This window comes from Vicugna pacos, chromosome 30 (genome assembly GCF_048564905.1).
Source record: "Vicugna pacos chromosome 30, VicPac4, whole genome shotgun sequence".
Lineage (NCBI taxonomy): Eukaryota > Metazoa > Chordata > Mammalia > Artiodactyla > Camelidae > Vicugna > Vicugna pacos.
In genome coordinates, this window is record NC_133016.1 from 5,971,682 (window position 1) to 5,994,496 (window position 22,815).

Genomic DNA, 22,815 nt, shown 5'->3' on the forward strand with positions numbered 1-22,815 from the left:
AAAATTTTCAGTAATTATAAATTATATTATGGAATATTTCAGTGTTTAATTGTACTATATTTTCAAATTCTTTTTTATTTCCTTTTCTTTGATTATTATGATTTATAGAGGTTCTTATAATTTAATAGTTGTGATATTAAAAAAACATGTTTAAACGTAGGATGCTAACTTTTTAATACATAGAGTAAAATAAAAAAGAAAAATTATTCTATGCTATGTATGCTATTAATGAAAGAGAAAACTGGATGAAAGGTATACAGAATTCTGCTCTATCTTGCGTTTTTTGTCTTAATTTCTATATAACATCCCAAATTCCCATCTTGAACATGCCAATTCACACCTTAAATGTACCAACATTACTGTGTAGCTCCCCTGCTTAAAACTCCTCTTCTAAAAACCCAACGAATACACATCAAGGTTGTAACTTTATATCTTCTAAAGTCTGACCCTCTCTGGCACACTGTACACCCAAGTGTATTGGAATGCTTGTGGTTCGCAAACTCAGACATTTCATGACCTTTTGCCCTGCCCAGGTTACTCCATTACTCACCCAGTCCTTCCTCCACACTCACTTAACTGAGCCTGCCTCATCCATCAGAACTAACTCAGTCACCTGCCCTTTTCTGGTTCCTTCTTGGTTCTCTCTGGCAGAGTTCCCTCCTATTTTTCTCACCATCTTCCCCTGCAAAAGGCACATATCACTCTGCACGGCAACTGTGTGTTTAATTTTTTGACCTTGATGTGCTCCTTGAAGGCAAGGCTCGTGCTCTTTGCTTTGATGTGTCCTGGGCACCTGCACGGTGTCTGTACAGAGCAAGACCTCAGTATATTTAATATTTAATTAGATACAAGGTATGAACAACAATAGCCTTCCTATAAATCAGCATCAACCACTTAAAAAATCTAACTTCAAAAGATTTCATTCAAAACAGCAGCAAAAACTTTTCATAAGAGTAAATACAACAAAATATTGGAAATATATGAAAACATGAAAAGTTGGACCTGTTTAACAAGCTCATGGCTAAGAATATTTACTGAATGAAAGTGAAAAACTGGTTCTCCCTAAGGGAACAAATAGATTCCAAACTTAAATCCTTAAGTGAGGATAAGTGACAGGTTGACTAAAAATCTAAGTGTATACACAAATAGCAAGTAACAGACTAAAATAAAAAAATAGCAGTTCTACATTACAGTGTGGAGTCACTTCTTGAATAAGACACAAGGTATAAGCTATAAAGAAAATAGATGAACTTGATTTCATTAAAATTTAAAATATCAGTAAGACACAGGAGACCATAAGCATACTTAAAGGCAAGCTATAACATGAGAGAAGAGAATTATGTAGTTTATTAACTGCAAAGGAACAGTCTTCGAAATATAGATAGAACCCCAGTGAACCATTAAGGAAAGATATCACACAGGAAAATGGGCAGTGGAACTGACGAGATAATTCATAAACCAGGAAAAATCAATTGATCAACCAACATATGCAAACATGTTCAAACTGTAGAGAAATGTAACTTTCACACATCCATTTACCCAAGGGAGGGAAAAACAATCTCATCTGAAAATAACAAGTGTTGATGAGGAAGCAGAAAAAGGGTACTTAAATTCAGGGAAGACTGCATTTGCCTCCACCACCTGGGAGACAGTTTGGCAACGTCTAGTTTGTGCCAATCTACGCCCAGAAAATCCACCTCTAAGCATATAACCTAAAAACAAACAAACAAACAAACAACTCGTGCCTATTTTCACTAGGAAATACGAACTGCGGAGTATTTATACCAGGGAATAGTAAAATGAATAAACAGGAACTCCACCAAAATGATTAAATCTCAAAAACAGAATCTTGAGCAAACATAAGTATCTTATAGGACATCACAAAGTATATGATTCCAGTTATATACAGTTGAATCTATGCAAAGCAACAGAATGTACTATTTAAAAAAATACAAAAATGTAATAAATGTAGAAAAACTGCATAGAATTACAAACGTCAGTTTTCTTCTGAAGTTACTGCGTTAGGACACACAAGGGGCGTCCACTTTACTCATTTCTTTTTTAAAAAACTGAAGCAAATAGGGCAAAGTGTTAATTGTAAAGAAAGTTTTGTGTTCTCTGCTTGAAATATTTCACAACTTAAAGAAATATGACAATACCAACTGCTTCTGAGGATGTGATATAAGAAGTTATCTCATTTCATTGGTTCTGGGCTTATAAATTGCAACAATGGCTTGAGAGCGATCTGAAAACATCTTGTAAAGTGAAAATGCACGTATTTTTTTAAGACTGCAATTCTACTTCTATCCACATACCTTGGAGAAACTTGGATGCACGTGATCAAGGAGAATTATCCAAGTGTATTTGCTGAAGCATGGTTTATTTTAACAAAAATAGAAAAACCTCGCCGATGTCCATTACCAGAGGACGTGCAGTTTATTTCTGTAGGACAGGACGATACACGCACTGAAATGAACAACCTAGATCTATGCAGTAACAAAGATAAACGCAGACCACAACTGTTCTGTGTGTTCTTGGCAAGAGGTTCAAATGGGTCTTCAGCTCTCAACATTTTTCTATCTTAAAAAAATTAAAGCAGAAAAAAAAATACTGTGATAAGACTGGTAAAATATGGGTAGCCTCTATAGGGTGGTTTGTAATATAATTCTATGTAATTTCCAGTATATTTGAAATAGTACATAATTTAAAAAGCCTAAATGAAACAATGGTAGACATTGTGGATAGCTCTGAATTACAAGTTGTAGTTTAATTATTACTCTAGGTAATGAGAAACCATGGGAAAGTTTAAGAGGGGGAATTACATGTTTCATACTGAAATTTAGGAAAATTAATCTGGCAGAAGTACAAGGAAAATCAAGCGGGCGGTAAAAAGAACTGTTGGAAAACCTCACCATCATTTGAGCCTCAAGTTATGGAAACAGAATTTCAACTGGAAAGAGACCACAGAGGATACAGACACTCCCAGGCCGCGTCAGTAAGATAACAGCACTTGGTTTTCTATAGCAAATCAGAAAAAGGCAAGAGCCAGTATTGTCTCTGAGCTTTGATATTGAGTCATTTTGAAATAAGTGGCAGTCTTAACAGAAATATCTACTTGTGTATGTTGATATGTGACAAAGTAGCTGGCTTGGGAAGAAACAAAATCGTATGTTCTCTTTAGACTCATTGGATTGGGGTGCACTCTGGGTATTAAGTAGGAAGGCTGTCGTAGAAATCTGGGCAAGCAAATCTGGAGATTTGGAAGTGAGATTAAAGTTTAAAGTTTCTACTTTAGAGAAGACTTTTGAGAAGTAGGAATAAAAATACAGGGAAAGAGGATAAGATTTTTAAAAACAGACCATTGAGGAAACTCTTGCAATGGTGGGCACTGGGAGGGCGGGAGGAGGAGGTAAAGCTAGTGAAAGAAGCAGCCGGAAAGGTAGAGGCAGGCACAGGTGCAGGGGGCCTTGCCTTCCACACAGATGTGACAGCAGGTATTAGAAGCAGACGACGGGGTTGGAGAGGTGGGCGGGGGGGCGGTGTATAGCTCAGTGGTAGAGCATGTACTTAGCATGCACGAGGTCCTGGGTTCAATCCCCAGAACCTCCGCATAAAAAAAACCTAATTATATATAAATAAACCTAATTATCTACCCCCCAAAAAAATGAAAAATAAAATTCTTTTTTAAAAAAGAAGCAGAAGACATGCATCTAGGGCTGGAAATTGGTAAGGTATATATAATGGAAGGTTCAGAAGTGGAGGGCTTCCGAGGTGACACTACCTGCGTTTCTGTTAGCTGAAACAAATTAAAGTGACATTCAAAAAAAAAAGAAAAATCGAACGACAGAGAAGAACTAGTCAAGCAAAGGCCAGGAGGGTCAGCACTCCAGGTAAGGCAGCATGGTGGCTCCAGGGCAGGTGCGGCCAAGGTGTGATCACCCTAGCAACCTCCACGCTGGGTCCCATGCCTTCACCCATGTCAATCCATGCACGTCATTCTGCCAGAATAAAATGCCTCAAATACCTTTAATCAAGTAATTGCTCTGGATTAAAATCCTGCCATAGCTCCTCACTTTGATTGTGTCAAATATAAAACCTCATGCAGTGTGTTGCCTAAAGCAAAGAAAGAAGTACTGTCCCAAAGAGGTGAAATGTATAAAACACTCCGCAGTGATGATGCTCCTTCCCTGTGGCCGTCAAATCCGTGTTTGCTGTTTAGAAATACCAGTACCAACAGGTAAAAGGGCTTGGGGTGTGCCATGTGCCAGCACATCGAATATTTCATCTTATTTACAGCTTACAGTAACCCTGTGGAATATCCTTTTGGCATCTGACACTCAATTTGTAGATGAGGTACAGAGTTGGAAAATCAACGGACTCCACAAACATTCTTTCCAGCGCTTTTTCTCTCCACCATACTGTGCTAATGCTCGAAGCTGGAACTCGAGTTGAGGCTTAAATCATGTTAATAATCTGAACTACTGAGTCTTCCTGAAGCACAGGTTTGTGGAGAGTTGTTTCAGAGACAAAAAGAATGCAGTCATCGTTAGAAGAGTGGGGCTGGTCAGCTCCATCTAAGTCACAAAATCACGCGTCATAAAAGTCAACATCAGTGAGATGGACGTATGTTTCAGAATTATACTTTTGCATATAGGACTATTATTGTAGTGGTTTGCATGTTTAAAAATAAAGACAAGTGAGGAAATTTTGCAATTCTCAAACACATTTAAAGTGACGCCTGGACCCTAGGGTTTCAAGGCTGGCAGATTACAAGCAGCATAGAGAAAAGAGAGCGAGGACCCACTGCTGACATTATCTTTGAGACTGGGAACTGAGACACAGCAGTATGAAGCATTAGAGCGAAGATATTAAATGGCTCTGATCTATACAGGGAGGCAATCTACATAAAACGGGAGCTCACAATTTTTATAGGTTATGAAGGACAAGTATACCGCACCCTAGTCAAGGGCGCCATGTCAGAGGGCAGTTTCCACTGGGGTATGAGTGATATGCCTTGTCATCAAAATGTGCATAGGGAGTCTGAGAAAAAACTAGAAATGAGCTGCAGACTGGACTCACAGTATATTATCTTACCTCCCTTAAAATCATGGTCTTCCTCTACAAAATGAAGGTGATATCCGACCTGCCCACAGAAGAATGTGCTATTTTAAAGAACTATACATAAGATCATGTTTTAAATTGTAGAAATACCACAAAAATACAAGCTGTTGATGATTCTTAAAGGAAAATTCCTCTTGCTTGAAAACAGTTATCACAAGGTTCTAATTCAAATTTTATTTGAAATTTCACAACCAATATTAAAAATAAATATTTACATAAAGAATAGTCAAAGTAGCAAATGAAACAAATAATGCAACAGAAAATAGAAAATACACCTAATATTGTAGAACTTAGTTTTGTTTTTTTTAAGCTGAGGTAGTCTTTAAAACAAAACATATTCCCCCCCAAAACACTAATGCACTTTGGGTTTTTTTGTTGTTGCATGGTGTGTTCCTAAGGAAGGTAAACTTTAGTGCTTTCTCAAAGAATTTTCAGAAAATGTCTTTAGGTGAAGCTAAAAATATGACGTAAAAATGAAGCGCTGAATAACATCTTTTAGGTAAGATTTAAGACATTTTCTGGCTGAAACATTGCCAGTTACAGCCTCTGTATTGCAATTCAATCGATATTGCTAAAGCTAATTACGAGGAGGGAAATTACAAAGTGCCTCCGAGAAGGCAGTGCCAATACTTCTGTACATGTCAATCAAAACCCCAGTAGCACAGTTCTCAACGTAAACTATTTAACACTTTAGCAAAGATTTACTGACTGCCCTCTGCTATGCCAGGCAGGGCTAGTCTGACTTTGGGTTTTACTCACCACTGTATCCCCTGTGCACAGCACGGAGTGGACTTGCACGTAGTGATGCTAATTTGTCTTCTGTTTCTTTTTACGGACTCATCTTGAATTACTTCATATTAACATATCCTTAGTTAACATAGTAACATATCCTTGATATTTTTAATTGAAAAATGTAACATATATTACAGAATGTAATTGCATAGGAAACAATTATTTCCTTCACCATTGATTCTGAATCCTAAATAAGTCATAGATATCCAAATGCTTCAGGTGTTATGCTGTTTTGGAAAAAATGTAATTTTATGGTTCCCCCTTCACTTTCTATCCAGGTACCGAAATTAACCTGTCATCAGGGAGCATAACTGAAAACTCTTCCTCGATGCTTTATTTGGGACTTTACTTACTTTTTATTCTGGCCAGTTTTATTAGGGATTACTTTGAAAATCAAAACAGCTAATGCTATTTTTTGGATAGGAATGTAGCCCAAGTGATCTTTTATTGGAGATGCAAAATGAAATTTCATTGAAATACTGCTGAACTTCACCTTCTAAGTAATGATGTTTTTTAAAATTTGGAGAAGGTGGCTCACTTTGAGCCCAAAAGCAAAGAGAAGTTTGCACGGCTGTTTGTTTCTGGAGTCAATGGAGTGTTCAAGCCACTAGGATCTTAGTAACTAAGGTGTTCTGTGGGCAAATGTAGCTTATTTAAACCACGTTTCCCAGAGAACACTAAAGTGCAACTCCAAAATAATCAACATTTATATTTTTCACTATTCAAAGAGAGAGGAAGACTATATCTGACTAAAAAAGCTTATCCACAGCCAAAGAAAGTATAAAAAAAAAAAGGCAACTTATGAAATGGGAGAAAATATTTGCCAATCGTAGATCTGTTAAAGGGTTAAAATCCAGATATATAAATAACCCATACAACTCAACAGCAAAAAACTAACAACGCTATTAGAAATGGGCAGAGGACTTAAATAGACATTTTTCAAAGAAGACATGGAAATGGCCAACAGGTCCAGGAAAAGGTGCTTGATATCACTAATCATCAGGGAAGTGCAAATCAAAGCTACAAAGAGGCACCACCTCACAGCTGTAGGATGGCTGACATTGGAAAGGCAAGAATAACAAGTGTTGGCAAGGATGCGGAGACAAGGGAGCTCGGTGCCCCACTGGTGGGCATGTAAACTGGTGCAGACGCTATGGAACAGTGTGAAGGGTCCTCAAGAAATTAAGAACAGAACTACACAGGATGCAGCAACTCCGCCCCTGGGTATATGTTTAATGAAATTAAAATCAGGATCTAGTAGGGATATCTGCACTCCCACGTTCACTGCAGCATTTACTCACGATAGGCTTTCTTTGTTCATGGCACTCCAGCTCAAAAGGGCTGCAAAGATACATGTTCCTCTTCCTAGGGCTGTCCCAGTAAGCTTTCGGTAGTTGCATCTTTCAAGGATTTTTAGCATCATAGGACAAGGACTGTTTTAGATCCTATAAAATATATATTCACTCAATGTTAATAAAGTACAATGTTCAAGTATTCTTATCCCCATTTCACAAGTAAGAAAAGTGAGGCTCAGAAGTATCTTGTTTGTAAAATGGGGCTACATTTCGACGCCTCTCTTCCATTTTTAAAGCAAACTTTCTTTACTTTGAGATAATTGTAGTTCCACATGCAGTTGTAAAAAATAACACAGAGTGACCCTGTATACCCATTGCTCAGTTTTCCCCATGGGATTATCTTATGAAACTATAATCCAATATTACAACCAGGATATTGACGTTAATACAGTCAAAATACAAAACATTCCCATCACCACCAGGATGTCTCGTATTTATTTCCCTTTCATAACCACATCCACACACAGACTCCACTCGCTCTTCCCTGACCATGACCTCTGGCTACCACGAATCTATTCTTCACTTCTATAATTTGGTATCTCAAGAATGTTATATAAATGAAATCACAGAGCGTATAAGCTTTTGGGATTTTTTTCCCCCACTTGCTGAACATAAGTCTCTCAGGATTCATCCTTACGGGTATCCACAGTTTAACTTTTTTTTTTTATTGCTAAGTAGTATTACATGATACAGATGTCCCACAGTTTAACTATTCACCCAGTGATGGACATCTGGTTTGTTTTACTTCAAATAAAGCTGCTATGAATGTTCATATATGGGTTTGCATGTGAACAAAAGTTTTCATTTCTCTGGGATAAATGACCCATTAATGTACCATTTAATGGTACAGTTGATGGTCATATGGCAGTTGTATAATTAGTTTCATCAAGAAACCGCCACGTTGTTTTCAGGAGTGTCTGAACCATTTCGCATTCCTAGCAGCAGTACACAAGTGATCTGGGTTTTCCGCCTTCTTGACAGCATTCGGTGCCATCACTGCTTTTCATTTCAGCCTTTCCAATAGGTGTGGACTGATAACTCGTGGTGGTTTTAATTTGCATCTCACTAATGGCCAATAATGTTGAACATCTGTTCATGTGCTTGTTTGCCATCTGCATATCAACTTTTGTGAAGTATCCATTCATGGTTTTTGCCCATTTTCTAATAGAATTATTGTTTGAAATTTTACTGTAGACTTTTAAGAGGCTTTTATTCTAGTTCTTTGTTAGAAGATGCAATTTGTGAATAATTTCTCCCATTCTATAGCTTTTTAAAAAATTCTCTTAACAGGCTCTTTCATAGAGCAAAAGGTTTTCATTTGGTTAATTTATCAAGTTTTCCTTTTAGGAATCACATTTTTCATGTCAAGTCTAAGGACCCTTTGCCTAGTCCTAGTTCTCAAAGATTTTCTTTTGTGTTTTATTAGAAATTTTAGTTTTACTTTTTACATTTAAATCGATGCTCTGTTTTAAACTGTAAGGTGTGAGGTTTGCGTTGCGACTCATCCATTTTGCTGATGGATGTCCAATTGTTCCTGGAACATTCATTGAAAAGGTATCCTTTCTTTACTGAGTTGTTTTTGTACATTTGTCAAAAATTTGTTAGGTATATTTGTGTGGGTTCTTTTAGAACAAACTTTTTCTTAATGATGGTCTGAATGTGTGCTTCCATTAAAGCTCCTACAGTTCTCCATGGATGAACAGAGTAATTCGCTCACTCTGCTCCAAATGTCCACACTTGGAGAGACAACAGAAAACGAATCTAGTACCTACATACTGTTAAGGATAATCATTTAATAATCATTACTCTAAAAATTAGTTATTTTAGTATGTATTTAGCGTATATAGTATTTTGGTATATTTTTTCCAGTTTTATTGAGATATAACTGACATATACATGGTATTAGTTTAAGATGCACAACAGGTATTTTTGAAGCCAAGTGATTTCATTTATTTATTTTTTTGAATCCATGTAGCAAGTTTATCATCATCATTTTAATAAGCAAATATTTTTAAATGCTCATTTTTAATTTCCAATGTGGTAAATATCAACAGACATAAGCTCACATAAACTAAATCTCTTTGGGGTTCTCAGTAATTTTTAAGGCTGTGAAGGGGTCTTGAGACCAAAGCATTTCACAACATTACACTAGGGAGATAAAAGAAGGGAAAGAACAGAAGGCTTTGAAATTTGGCAAGATGCTGTGTTTGACATTGAGAGGTCAGTTGGACAAGGCATAGCGTGTCATTCCAGTTGGTAGACGGACTAATAGCTTTATCTAACAACTTAGAGTTTAAGGCTCAGTAAGTTCAGATTATCAACAGGGTGAAGACACCTGGTTTGCCTGGGGCAGTTTATACTCTAATGCTTTCTAGTAAATATTTATAGTACTCCTTTATACTTTTCTAGAGGGAATGAATTTAGATGGTAAGTTATAAGGCCATTCTATTTTTAGGTGTTCTCATTGTTACAAACTGGACCCTGTTTAAATATGTTTCTACTTCAGTGCAGGCTGTGTAGCCTGGCGATGCTGGGGACCTGTTTCCACTAGGATGTAATTTTTGAGGCAGGTGTAGGCTTAAACCATTCAGAACTTATCTTCAGCTATACCCGGACTTTGTTGAGTTGTTGATATTGAAGGTACTTTTTAGCTATAAAATTACACAGAATTTTTATTATTTTTTTTCTGATTGGAGTTCTGGTCAAGATGGCGGAGTAGCAGGACCACGAGCTTGCCTCTCCTCACAACTACAACAAAATCACAACTGACTACTAAACAACCATCAGGGAAAAAAATAAAAGACTGGAACCTAGCAAAAAAGGTCCTCTTCAACTGAAAACATAAAGAGGGGACCTCAGCAGGACAGTAGGAGGGGTGAGCTTGCGATATATTTGGGCCTCATACCCACCCCTTTATCCCGGGTGGGTGACCCACAGCTGAAGAATAATTAAGTTGCAGAGCCCCCTCCCCAGGAGTGAGAGTTCTGAGACCCACATCAGGCTCCCCAGCCTGCGGTTCCAGCATTGGGAGGAGGAGACCCCAGGACATCTGGTTCTGAAGGCCAGTGGGGCTTAACTCCACGAGCCCCATGGGACTGGGGGAAACAGAGACTTCATTTTCTTGGGAAGCGCACACAGAATTTCACACAGGCAGGGACCAAGGGCAGAGGCTGTGACTTCATAGGAACCTGGGCCAGACCTGCCTGCTGGTTTTGGAAGGTCTCCTGGGGATGTAGAGGATGGCTGTGGCTCACCCTGGGGACATAAAATTGGTGGCTGACATTTGGGAGTGTCCGTCTACAGGAGCCTTCCTCCAGGCTGACATCTTGCTTGGGTCATTAGCACCAAGACCTAGCCCCACCCAAAAGCCTGTAGGCTTAAGTGCTGGGAAGCCTCAGACCAAACACCACACTGGGTGGGAACGCAGCCCCCTGCTTCAGCGGACTTCCTGAGCCCACAGCTGCCTCTAGGCACGCCCCTAGTCATGGCCCTACCCACCAGAGGGCCAGGACCCAGCTCCACCCAGCAGTGGGCAGGCACCAACGCCTCTGGCCAGGAAACCTACATAAGCCTCTAGTTCAACCCCACCCACCAGGGGGCAGATACCAGAAATAAGAAAACAGTCCCAAAGCTTGTGGAAGGAATTTGCAAACGCAGGCCAGACTCTACCCTGGGACCAGCTGGACACTGGCCCTTGGGTGACAAGAGAGGAGTGTACTACTGACACGCATAGGACATGTGCCACAGAGGGCCACTTCTCCAAGGCCAAGAAATGTAACTAACCTACCTAAAAATGCAAATAGTCAGACAATATTTTCTAAGTTGCTATCTTTCACTTTTTCAAACTTTTCAAATACTATTTTGATAAATGCTATGATTTAGAATCAATCAACACATGATCAATTCAAGTTCTGATCATTAATTATCAGGATAATCATGAGTATACCATGGGAGGGGTGGGAGGAAAAAAAGGATTATTATGGGATTATATGAAATCATGTGTGTGAAACTTTAAAAAATTTTAAAGCATACAGAATTTAAGAAATCTTTTTTCTCTTTTTTTAAACATTTTCTATTGAGTTATAATCATTTTACAATGTTGTATCAAATTCCAGTGTAGAGCACAATTTTTCAGTTAAACATGAACATACATATATTCATTGTCACATTTTTTTCTGCTGTAAGCTACAAGATCCTGTATATATTTCCCTGTGCTATACAGTATAATCTTGTTTATCTAGTCTACATATGCCTGTCACTATCCACAAATTTTGAACTCCCAGTCTATCCCTTTCCACCCTCCTCCCCCTTGGCAACCACAAGTTTGTATTCTACGTCTATGAGTCTCAGAATTCAAGAAATCTTTTACTCAATAAAACAATTTGGTATATTTTAAAATTTAATTGGGTCACTTCCAACAATGCCATTTTATCTGTAGGATGTATTAGTTGCTATCAGTTGTAATCAAAGCTGACACTGGCTGATTTAGATGGAAAAACATTTATTAAATTTTTCATTATCTCAAATCAGGGCTGGAGAACCAGGTTCAAGACTAAGTAAGCATGAGTAATCCCATAATTCATTAAAGTTTCCTGATAGAGCTGTTGCTTTTGTACAGTTTGCACTGCTTCTACTTTTGCATCAATGAATTAATCCAGGAGAAATGACTACTCTGTTATCCCCTGTGAAGATTCCTCCACTGGACTGCTTCTTTCATCACTAACTCAAAGTCTAGTCATGTACTTGGTAACATCTAGCTCATTTCTCATGCCCCAGCAGCAAAGATGAGGAAATAATATTTTTGGCATTTTGTCTTCTGTACGTGAGGCATTATTTGTTATCTTCAACATCTATAATGTGGGGTTGTTTTCCAAATATTTGGAAGGAATTCAAATGCTGGGTGAAAAAAATAAATGATGGGTGTCTGAGCTTTATTGGTAATTTGCTTAGCTAATTCTGGAGGCACATTATAATCTACTCATCTTAGTTCAGTAGGGTTCTGCGGTAATACACAGTGATGCCTTGCTTTGAAATGAAACATTTCTAGAATTTCACATGTTCTAGAATCACTTGGGTAGATTAAAACCAAACCAAACTAACACAAACAAACAAACAAAACCAAATTCTGTTGCCCACAGATCAACTAAATAAGACTCTCTGTTTGCCAATTTTGACACTGCATTTAGTAAAGACAAACTTAAAAACGCTCTCCTGTGATTGCAGTGTGCACCCAGAGTTAAAAGACATTCCTTTAAGGGGAAGAACTATTTAGCTTTGTTCATTAAGTCAAATGCTAGAGCAGGCTTATAACTGAGTCTTAACCTTGTTTCCCCCCATTTTTATACAGAGGCAGGTTAGAACCGTGCACAATACTTTCAACAGTTGTGGCTGGTCCTGTCACTCAAACATTTTCATTTTTCTTCAACTTCACTACCACAAACCCTAGTTCTACTGTGGAGGTAGACAACATGTTTGAAAATATTCCAAGATGAAATTACCACAGTGAGAAGGTCTCATGGCTAGGTAAGAGCCACAGCCAACCCTCTTGGCTCTTGGTGGAGTCCTGGAGGACCACATGGCCCAAGCTCCCCCTCAGAGAAATCACTATAAAATGCACTCAGCAGGGAATGTTCCATTACTGTTAATGGTGGACCACTGCCTGCATGGGGTTGGTTAGAAATGCTAGACATATTCAAAAATCATACATTTGAAGGCATTGAAAACCACCAAAGATAAAATTGAGAATTTTTATAGGAAATTCTAAAAAAATGGAATCAAATGAAAACTCTAGACCTGAAAAAATTAAATTGTTAACAATGAATGGGTTTAATGGCAGATTATTCACAGTTGAATAGAAAATTAGTGAACTAGAAGAAATGTCAGAAGAAAAAATATCCATCCTGAATCTTCAAGACACAAAAACACGGAAGAGGTGAGAAAGCGCATGGAAGAGGTGAGAAAGCATAAAAGCACAGGAAATACGATACAAGTGATCTAAACTATGAGAAAGGAAGGAGAGTAAGGATGGATAGAGTTCATATGAAAGAGTAATGCTGGGTAATTGTTCAGAAGTACAGAAAGATACCAAGCTGTGGACTCAAGAAGCACTACAGCCCCCCAGTAATGGAGAATAAAAACACAGCTCCACCTATCATGGACAAACTCCTGAGAGCCAGAAAAAGAGGAAGTTACAAGCAGCCAAAGGAAAAAAGACATGAGTCCTTTTCAAAGAGTAACAGTGTGACTGAGAGCTGGCTTTTCAATGCAAACAAGAATAGGTTGAAGAATGGTTTCTTCTCGGTGCTGGGGAAAAAAAAACCCCACAACTTCTATGTCAGTGATTCTCAATCAGAGCTAGTGACTAGAATTAGACAATGCCTTTCCAGGATACTAAAACTCACTCCTATTTGGTCTCCTTGCCAAAAGTTCTACATCACTACAATCCTTTCTACACACTCAAGACTCAGGGATGTTGCTAATTTGAGAAATGAACATTTCTCGTAAACACTCAGTGACTTCCTGGATTCTCAGGACAATGCCAGCCCCTTTATTCTGGCCCCTTACTTCAGCGTTCCACACCCATTCAGGGGACTCCAATATGCAGTCCCTCAAAAAAAAAAAAAAAAACAAAACTGAGAACCATTTTTTTAAATAGAGGGCTAAGTAATGTAGACAATCATGCAAGGTATCAGGAAGCAACAGTGTGCTAAGTAGCCTTTGGAGTTTTAAATATTCTGTTTTAAAAGTATGCAAGAGCACATTTCATACTTCTGCATAAATATGGTACCTTACAGTTAAACTCAGCATCGTGCTTTGGCACGAGATGTACTTTTATTTAGAAGAATTATGTAGCTAATACTTAAAGATCCCAACGTGTGATGACATCTGTAAAAGCATCAGTAGAATGATCATTCCTACAGCACAGCCCAAAGGCCCTTAAAGCACTCAGGGAGATGTGTTCCTTTGTCCTAGTAAGTTAAATGAAAAGGCAGATTTTTCCAAGCAAGTTCAAATATGTAAAAAGTATGTTTTTGTCCTTTTTCTTTAATAGTATGTGAGAAGTTTTACTGAAGTTACAGAGATGGAGATAAATACAGAATTTTCTTTAACTGATTGCCACCCTTGAGAAAAGTTATAGTTTTTGACAGATAAACTTTCAATTTTAGACTAATACCAAATATTTTTTTCCAAATAAAGTGTAATGTGAACATATAACAATTTATATCATAAAAACTTTCCTTGTATGCTATTAAGACATTTTATGAACATTTTCTTATCATGGAGTGGGGACAAGTGCTATTAAATGGTCAGGAAGGATAATAATTCGGTGCGAAGGAGGACTAACATGTGGTTTGGAAATATACACATACTATAATTAATGCTATATTTAATATATAATATATGTATCATATTATATATATATGCTTGTATCTGTACGTGGGCATATGTACACATACACACATACACATTTTAAAGGATAGTAAATGGTCAGAGAAAAGTTATATTTACAAAGAAAAAAGTCATGAGCTGAAAAATAACTGTACATGTTCATACATATAATACATCATATATAAAATTTTACCCTTATAAATAAAAATGGCATGTAGCCAATTTACAAAACTAAGGAAACCTAAAAGGGGAAAAAAGCAACATTATTTAAGTATATCTCTTTCAATTCCTGCCCCTTAAAGATGGCAATCTACACAAATAAACAGCCCGCCCCAACCTCTCAGATAGGTTCTGCGGGCTATTTCAGTAGTGCCCAGCGCTAAGGCATCTGGCTAACAGCATCACACCATTTGCTGCATAACTGTATCACCACTTATCACCTTTTGATTTGCCAGGTCCCAGTAAATGTGTATTCTTTTTAACTTCAGTTTTTCTTTAAATAAACTCATTTTTCATTAAGTTAATTCAAATATAATCTCTTACATAACAACCATAAACAAAAGACCATTTTTCATAAATAAATGTAATGCTAAAAATAAACAGATTTAAATGTTTTAAAAAACACTTTAAATTCTACCAGGACACTGTCGGTTTTTGAAGCCTGTTTTCCTTTCTTAGCAGGAGAGATTAACTGATTTTTAGATAGTACAATGAAAATGAAATCATGGCCATTGTAAGTGGCCTGGAGGAGCATCTGTATAGAACCTCCTTATTGTGGCATAAATTCTTTCACTACATAGCACTTCTTTTCCAGCTTTATTGAGATACAATTGACTATAACATCGTATAAGTCTAAGGTGTGCAATATAATGATTTGACATGTTATGCTGTAAACTGATCAACACAGTAAATTTAGTTAACATCTACAACCTCACATCATTACAATTTTTTTTCTTGTGATGAGAACATCTAAGGTCCACTCTTTTAGCAAATTTCAAGTACACATTACAATATTGTTAACTGTAGTCATCAGGCTGTATATCACATCCCCAGAACCTTTAGACCATCTTCATCCATTTCCACCCCCTTCCACCTGCAAAGAGCACTTTTACATGCAATATAAATAACTTAAAGCTGAGTGAAGCGAATGATACTTGCTTTACACTATGTAACAGTTAAAGCATACATACCAATTATAGTACGCATAGCTGTTACTACCAGTCTGTATGAAGTGTTACATAGTAGATATATTCATTTTTTGCAATGAATTCAGTAAAATGGCAGGAAAAACACTTTGTACATGTTCAAAGATTACAATCACCATTCATTTCACATAACGTGAAAACAATAGTCTTCTTTATTAAATGAATTGCTGTTCTCTGCTAATAACAAAATAGCATTCCTTATTTTATCCAATTTGACTGACAGGTGCAATATTCTTACTGGGAAAGTATGTTATCATATAAAAATGCATTACTCAGAGGATAATCCTGCTCTGTGTCTTAAAATAAAACGAATGGAGATTTATGCAGAAACTTAATGAAAACATTCTCTACCTAGAATTCTTGGGCTCTCTCAACAAAGTTAACCCAGAGCCTGAAGAAAAAAAAATATTATGAGTAAAATGAGGCAAAAGTAATAAAACTGAGGGTAAAGAAATTATAGTATACTCTCTTTTAATCACTGTGTCTCAATTGACAGAAATTACTTTTCCTTAAAACTAGTACTTGAAAATTTACAAAATCTAGAGATGATCTGAGGATGTTGGGAATATAGATGATTTTTATTTTGTCTATATTGCTTGCTTTTTAAATTCTAAGTTCTTAAAATGAAGTGGATATAAAGAGAAACAGACCAAAGATAGGAATACTTAATAGCCTTAGCAGTGTTCACATGGCTTAGTATATGATCCAAATAGAACAGATTAAACAAAAATACTTCAAAACAATGAACTCTGTTCCAAACAGACTTCATTCAGATTAAACTATTTCCTTCATATTATTTTATACTGGTCCACAATATCAACCATTATTGAGCACTTCTGAAATACACTTAAGGAAGGTGGGAATATAAAATTTATAAAACTAGTTGACCACTGTATGATTACCTTGTGCACCATTTATTTTGGTTATCTGAAAGAGTTCCCTGAGTACTAAGTATAATCTTTGTTATCTGAAGGAATGACATCTTTTAAGGTTCACCTTGCCGGCAGCCATGTGTAAACGTATCAAGACAAAAACCGAGATGTGAACTCTTCTATCTTACCCCTGATGTAACAGCTTCCCCTAGGTACTGCATGGGCATAATCATGTAATATCAAGATCCAGCAAAATGTCTGGGTTTGGTTTTTACAATTAGGCTAACTTTTATTTTGTTTTTGGCTTTAAGTTTTGAAAATTCAGAGAACTTTAGGCTTGCCCATATGCACACATGGGGATGTTTTAAAAAAGAAAAGAAAATCTCAATAATGTAGATAATGGTTTCTTAGAATACATAAAGTGTCATATACACAAACATACAGTTGCAAATAAATTAATATAGAGAAATTTGATGGAAGGTGTACAAGATCATTTTCTACTCTAAAATTCTAAGAACAAGTGATTTGTATAGTCATATGTATACAGATACAGAAATAAGTGTTAAATATATACATAATAGTCACTGTGAGTACAAATCTGAAATAAAAACAGAGAGCTCAAATAATTAGAATTTTTATACATACTAAATCCATGTTTAATGAGAAAGGGGTAAATGATAAATCATCCTGGATATATTGAATCCATTTCAGAAAGTAATGCCCAGGATACACAATAATCTCGAATACTGAGTAAAGATTTGAAGGCACTCAACAACTTCTACATCTTAAATTTTTAGATTGAGAATTCGTATCTGAGGTAATGATCCTGAAGGTTCTTTTGAACTTTTGAATAGTCAAAATGAACAAAAGCAACAGTCAAAACTTATATATCTTATCTAAAATACATTTATTTTATCTAATTTTTGGCAAATTGGTAATACATTTCATATATGATATAATCTTTCTTCACAAAATAGCTTTTAGAGATTTGAGAGACCACAGAAATTTTAAAACGCTCTAATGGACAAAAAATTATGCAAAGGCACATGCAAAACTCCCCGTTTATATTAATGTGGGAGATTCTATAAAGGGCTAAATTTCAAAATCATCTCTCGTGAAAAACTACTCTCTTCCAGTATCAGTAAAAAGCTGTTTGTAAAAGGACAGGAAGACTCAGAAGAGTTTACAACAAGGAGATCAATAATCATCGCACCAGGGACGGAGGTGTCTTGAGATTTTAATCAAGAAGCGAGGGAGGCAAGAGATAGATGAATTCACACTAAGTTGTTAAAACAAATGGAGACAATGCAAAAGAGAAAACCCTGGAGGGAGGGTCAGCTCATACAGTGGGGCTCATCAAACACTCGGAATGTGGGCTCTACAGGTCCCTGCCTCCCTGACCACCAGGTGGGGACACAGTGATTATTACTGACCTAGTATACCTTGAGTAGTGGTGATGTAGGGGTACTTACTGTTAATAGCCCTGACTTGATACGACATGACTCTGGAATATTCTCACACACACGCACCAGTGTACACCACCTGATAAACAGCAGATGCCCCATGATTATTTGGCCATTTGTTGAATATGTAGTACCAACCCACCCTGAGACACTCCTTCAATACTGACACGTATCAATCCAATCTTTCACCTAACTTTGAGTAAGAACTAGAAAAAAAAAACTATATAAAATACTATTTGTCTGTGCCCAATGTGACGGTGAATATTCATACTGATCTATCTGAACAGAATTCCTTGAAAACAATGAATGATGTGAGGGCTATGCCTAGAGGTAGTCAAACTGCGGAATTATTGTAGACCATTTGCAGTCTGGAATTAGTCCACTGATGTCAATAACGGAGATGATGTGATGATGTCACTCCCCAATGCTGCATGGACTTCTGCTACATTTATAGAGTCAATAAGCCACATAGAAAGTTATTAACAGTTTCAGTGATTGTGTCCTTAGTTTATCTGCAAGCCAAGAATAGGTTGGATATTTTGCAGTGCATGATTTGTTAATGAAATTTAACCCATTAGTCATTAGAAGTCAGAAGAAAATAGCTAATCGAGGCTAAAAATAGATAAACAGTACTGACCAACATACACGTGCTTTGTTTTATTTTTATTAGTGTTTTTAAGTACTCTTTTCTTTAAAAACATACCGGCCACCATGGTACATTGCGAACTATAATACCAATCATGCAACAGATAGGAGGATGAGAAAAACTAAACTACTATAAGGGCTTTTATATCCTGTAAAAGGAAAATAATATATTCATAGAAATGGCAATGTATTATAATGAAAAATTAATACAGAATTTAAAGAAATGACTTCAATGATTTAATACCTTTAAAAATGTAATGATGTGATAACCATATTTTTAAGGGCAAGAGTAAAATTCAGGAAAATGATTCTATTTTTTCCTCAAAATTTTTTTTCTAAGTGGAAGAAAAACTGATTGAGTCAAGACAAATTTCAAAGCAAACAAAGAAAAAATGTTGAACACGTACCACTTTGCCCAACTATTTGGCTAAGGAACTATCCTCAACAGGTAGCACTAGATTCTGTAAAAAGACACGTGGCAGGGCCCTTTCAAACATTCTGACCTGAAGCACCTCTGGGAGAGATGTCCCCTTGACTAGAGAGCTGGAAATGCTTTTCTGCCTTCATTCAGCATAATAATAAGCACTAACTTGTGCGGAGTAAAGGGTACCTTAAACACTTCATCTCAAAATATTTTTTCACGTCATAATAATCTCTCATACAATTGGCTCATACTCAGGCCTTTTTTTCCCCCTTAAAATACCATGAAATGTGCTTTTTGAAAGCATGTGTTTTACCCATAATAAATCAAATATCAGCATATTTAATTTAAATTATTTTTATTTTGAAATTTAACTTTGAGCATAACCCATAAAAACATGATTATGTATCATCTGAGTTAAAAATATTATCTTATTTAGAAAAGCTCATTGTTCTGAGTCTATAAAATAAGGTATATGTCTTATTAACTATGAAAACAAAAATACTAATGTTCCAATAATTCCTTTATAATTTTGGGTATCACTACACATTTTTGTTTTTAAGGCACACAATATTTACTTAGTGTTTTACTGTCTTAGGGGACCGACCCATTTAAGTTATTAAGCTTCACAGAATCATGTGCGTGAAGTTTTGTCATTTGAAATCACCCTTCTGAATACCAGAATATAACGGAAAAGTCTCTCTCTGAAGTTCTTAAAATAAATAATATTCACCAAAATAGCAATGTTACTTTATTTAATATCTTGATTTAATATTAAAACAAAGCAAAACTGTTTCCATGCCAAACTCTGCAGTTCATATTTCTCAAGCAGAAATGGAAGACAAAAGCAAGTAATCTGTACATAAACATGCTTTTATTGTTTTCCGTGAAGGCTGCTCTTTACAAAGGCATAGCTCCAGTGAGTATGGAAAGAGATGCTTTTGAAATGAAATAAACATTTGCCCACATCTTTAGGGGGAAAGTTGTGTTTAGCATTCCAAAAGGACTTCCAAAGGCTGTAAATGCGATAGTCACCTTAGTAGCATTCAGTGCTCTTTCTTTGGATCCTATCATGTAATTAAATTGCAAATTCAGTTTTAATTGTAGGAAATCCTGGAAAGCTCTGATGGGGGAGGGATCATGTAGACTCCGGGCCAGTGCGCCAGGAAGGGGGTTCCCAGTGCTTTAATCTTTAGTCTGATTTTCATGTACCCGGTGACTGTGGAAGCAGCTACACATCTCCCCTCGGGACTTAGATCATCCGTTCGCTTATAGCGTCTGAGGTGTCAGACCCAACTGACATTTCACTAAGACGTTAGAGAGAATGATGAGCAAGCACCCTGTGTGAGAGCAAAGGGCTTCAAAGGTCAAGTTCCTGAAATGGTTCTCCCCCTAGGCTCTAGCTCTGCACCTCCTGTCTTGGCTGATGGCTATGAGGGTGACAGATTTGAGCACTGCGTCCTGGTCGCGACAAGCCGTCAGCCTCCTGGACAACTGCAGCTTTACACAAGGGTTCTTCCTTATCTCGCTGTAAGGAAAAGAGGCGCATTCTTCTACCCAAGAGCAGCTCTGGAAGCCTGGCTGAGGGTCTGCACGCCACGCCTGCTCTGTCGCCTGGTGGGGCGCGCAGCATCGCATCCTGGCGCCAGGCGGGGGGTGGGGAGCTTTGTTGTCACCCAGGTTTATACTCCCCACTTCTACAGATCAGCTGAAGTTCGAGAACGGGTCCCGTGTGTCCTTGAGGTACAGTCTGTATCTCGAATGTGAAACCCAGCAGAGGCAACAAAAAAGGCAAGGCTGCCACATTCCCTTCCTCCTGCCCCTTACACCTGCGTTCACAGACTCGCGAACAAGCCGCTTCTGGGTGCGTGGTGAGCCTTTCTCTTTTAGGGACTCAGCCCTAGCTTAGTTCAATATTTTAAACGATATATTTAGCACTTATTATTATTTTTTCTTCCTTTCTTTTTTTAAATGAGAAAATTAAGCAAGTTCTCCCTTCTCTTCCTCTCTCCAAGTTGGGAGTATTCATCCATTCAGCAGGGGACGCAGGGAATGTTCTCGTTCAAGGCCGCTTTGCCCCAGGATTTCAGAGCTTCGCAGAACTCCAGCTTTGAGAAGGGCGAAATGGAGAGACATCCAGGGAATCCGGAAAACGGGCACTTTTGCCCCAGATTTTGTTTCCCTTGCGTTCTGAACCGGCCGGCCCAGGTGGATCTCCAGTGCCCATCTCCCATGGCGCGCTCCCCTGGGATCTCCTGCCCGCCTCTCCGACCATCCCCCTATGTCTGCCTGTCTGGGCAGCTCTCCGCCCAAGTGCCCGCCCCTTCTCTCCTGCTCCCCCCGGTCCTCTACGACCGTCATCGCGTCCCTCTTACCTCCGCGTACGGTCACTAGAGAAGTTTTAAACCCTCAGGGGTCTACATTCTCTCCCAAGTCAGGCAAAACATCTTTCAAAACATGAAAAGGTACCCATAAACTTTGCTGTCGCGAGCGCTCCCGTGTCAGCAGCCGTGAGCACACACACCTGTCCGGGCGCACACACGGCCAGGGAGCCGCCAGTGGGCAACTGCTCAGTGGGCAACTGCTCAGGGAGCAATAAACTCGCTGGCAATCGCCCGCAGGAACGTGAGGCGCTGGTAAGGCATCAAAAGAAAATTTCAAAATAGGCTGAGGAAGCAGGGACTAGAAAACGGTGATTCTAAACACACGCGCGCACACACACACACACACACACACACACGAGCACGAGCGTCTGTCCACCTCCTGCACACAGAGCAACCGTGCCCGAAAGGCACACACTTCTGAGAACAGAGCATTGAAGATTGCTCTGAATACAAACCCCCACTCCGGGGCGCATTCATCTCGGAACTGACAATCCCCTTCGTCTAAAGACTTCTCAGTCTGGGTCCAAACCAGCGCCGCGTACTTGAGGACCGGGACCCAGGCGCTCCCGGAGCCCTCAGCCCGGTCTGCGGAGCCCCCAAGGCAGGTGCGAGCCCCCAGCCCGGTGGGGCAACAAGCGGGCTGTCCGCGGGAGAGCCGGGTCCCTCTTCGCTCCCTGTCCCCGCGTGGGTCACCTCTCCCCGCACCCACCCCACCCCCCACCCCCCGCCGCCACCCGCGCCAAACGGGCGCAGGGGAAGGAGAAAGCCGAGCGAGCGACTCACCCCCAGCTTCCTGCTGCGGATTTTCACGTAGCCCTGCTTGACTATGTCGTTAAAGTTGGAGGCCATGGCCAGCGCGTTCGGCTTCCCCGTGTCGAGAGCCGCCGTCCGCCGCGGGGTCCGCGCAGGTCTTGCATCCAGCCAGCCGCCGCCAGCAGCCGCGCCGCCGCCCGGTGCCCCCGAGCTCCCGCCGCCGCCGGGGACGCAGGCTGGGTGGCAGGGCGACCGCGGACCGGGGCCGGCGCCGCGAGCAGCGCCCGCCCTCCGCGTTCCGGTCCTCACCTTCGCCCCCCGCCGCGAGCCGAGCGCCGCCGCCAGCTGCGGGCGCCCCCTCCGCGCCGCCGCCCCCGGCAGCACCCACGGGCTGGCGCCTCACTCGGCGGCGCAC

At 39.0% G+C, this 22,815-nt stretch overlaps 1 protein-coding gene across 1 annotated transcript in view; it reads right to left on the reverse strand.

Moving 5' to 3' along the window:
* The window catches only part of DOK6 (docking protein 6), a 272,876-nt gene extending 250,362 nt beyond the window's left edge, over positions 1-22,514 (reverse strand). Inside the window, exon 1 of the mRNA XM_006215593.4 lies at positions 22,431-22,514. Coding sequence (XP_006215655.1) covers positions 22,431-22,496 — 66 coding nt within the window. The 5' untranslated portion in view covers positions 22,497-22,514. The remainder of the gene's footprint in view (positions 1-22,430) is intronic.
* Positions 22,515-22,815: the final 301 nt, after the last annotated feature.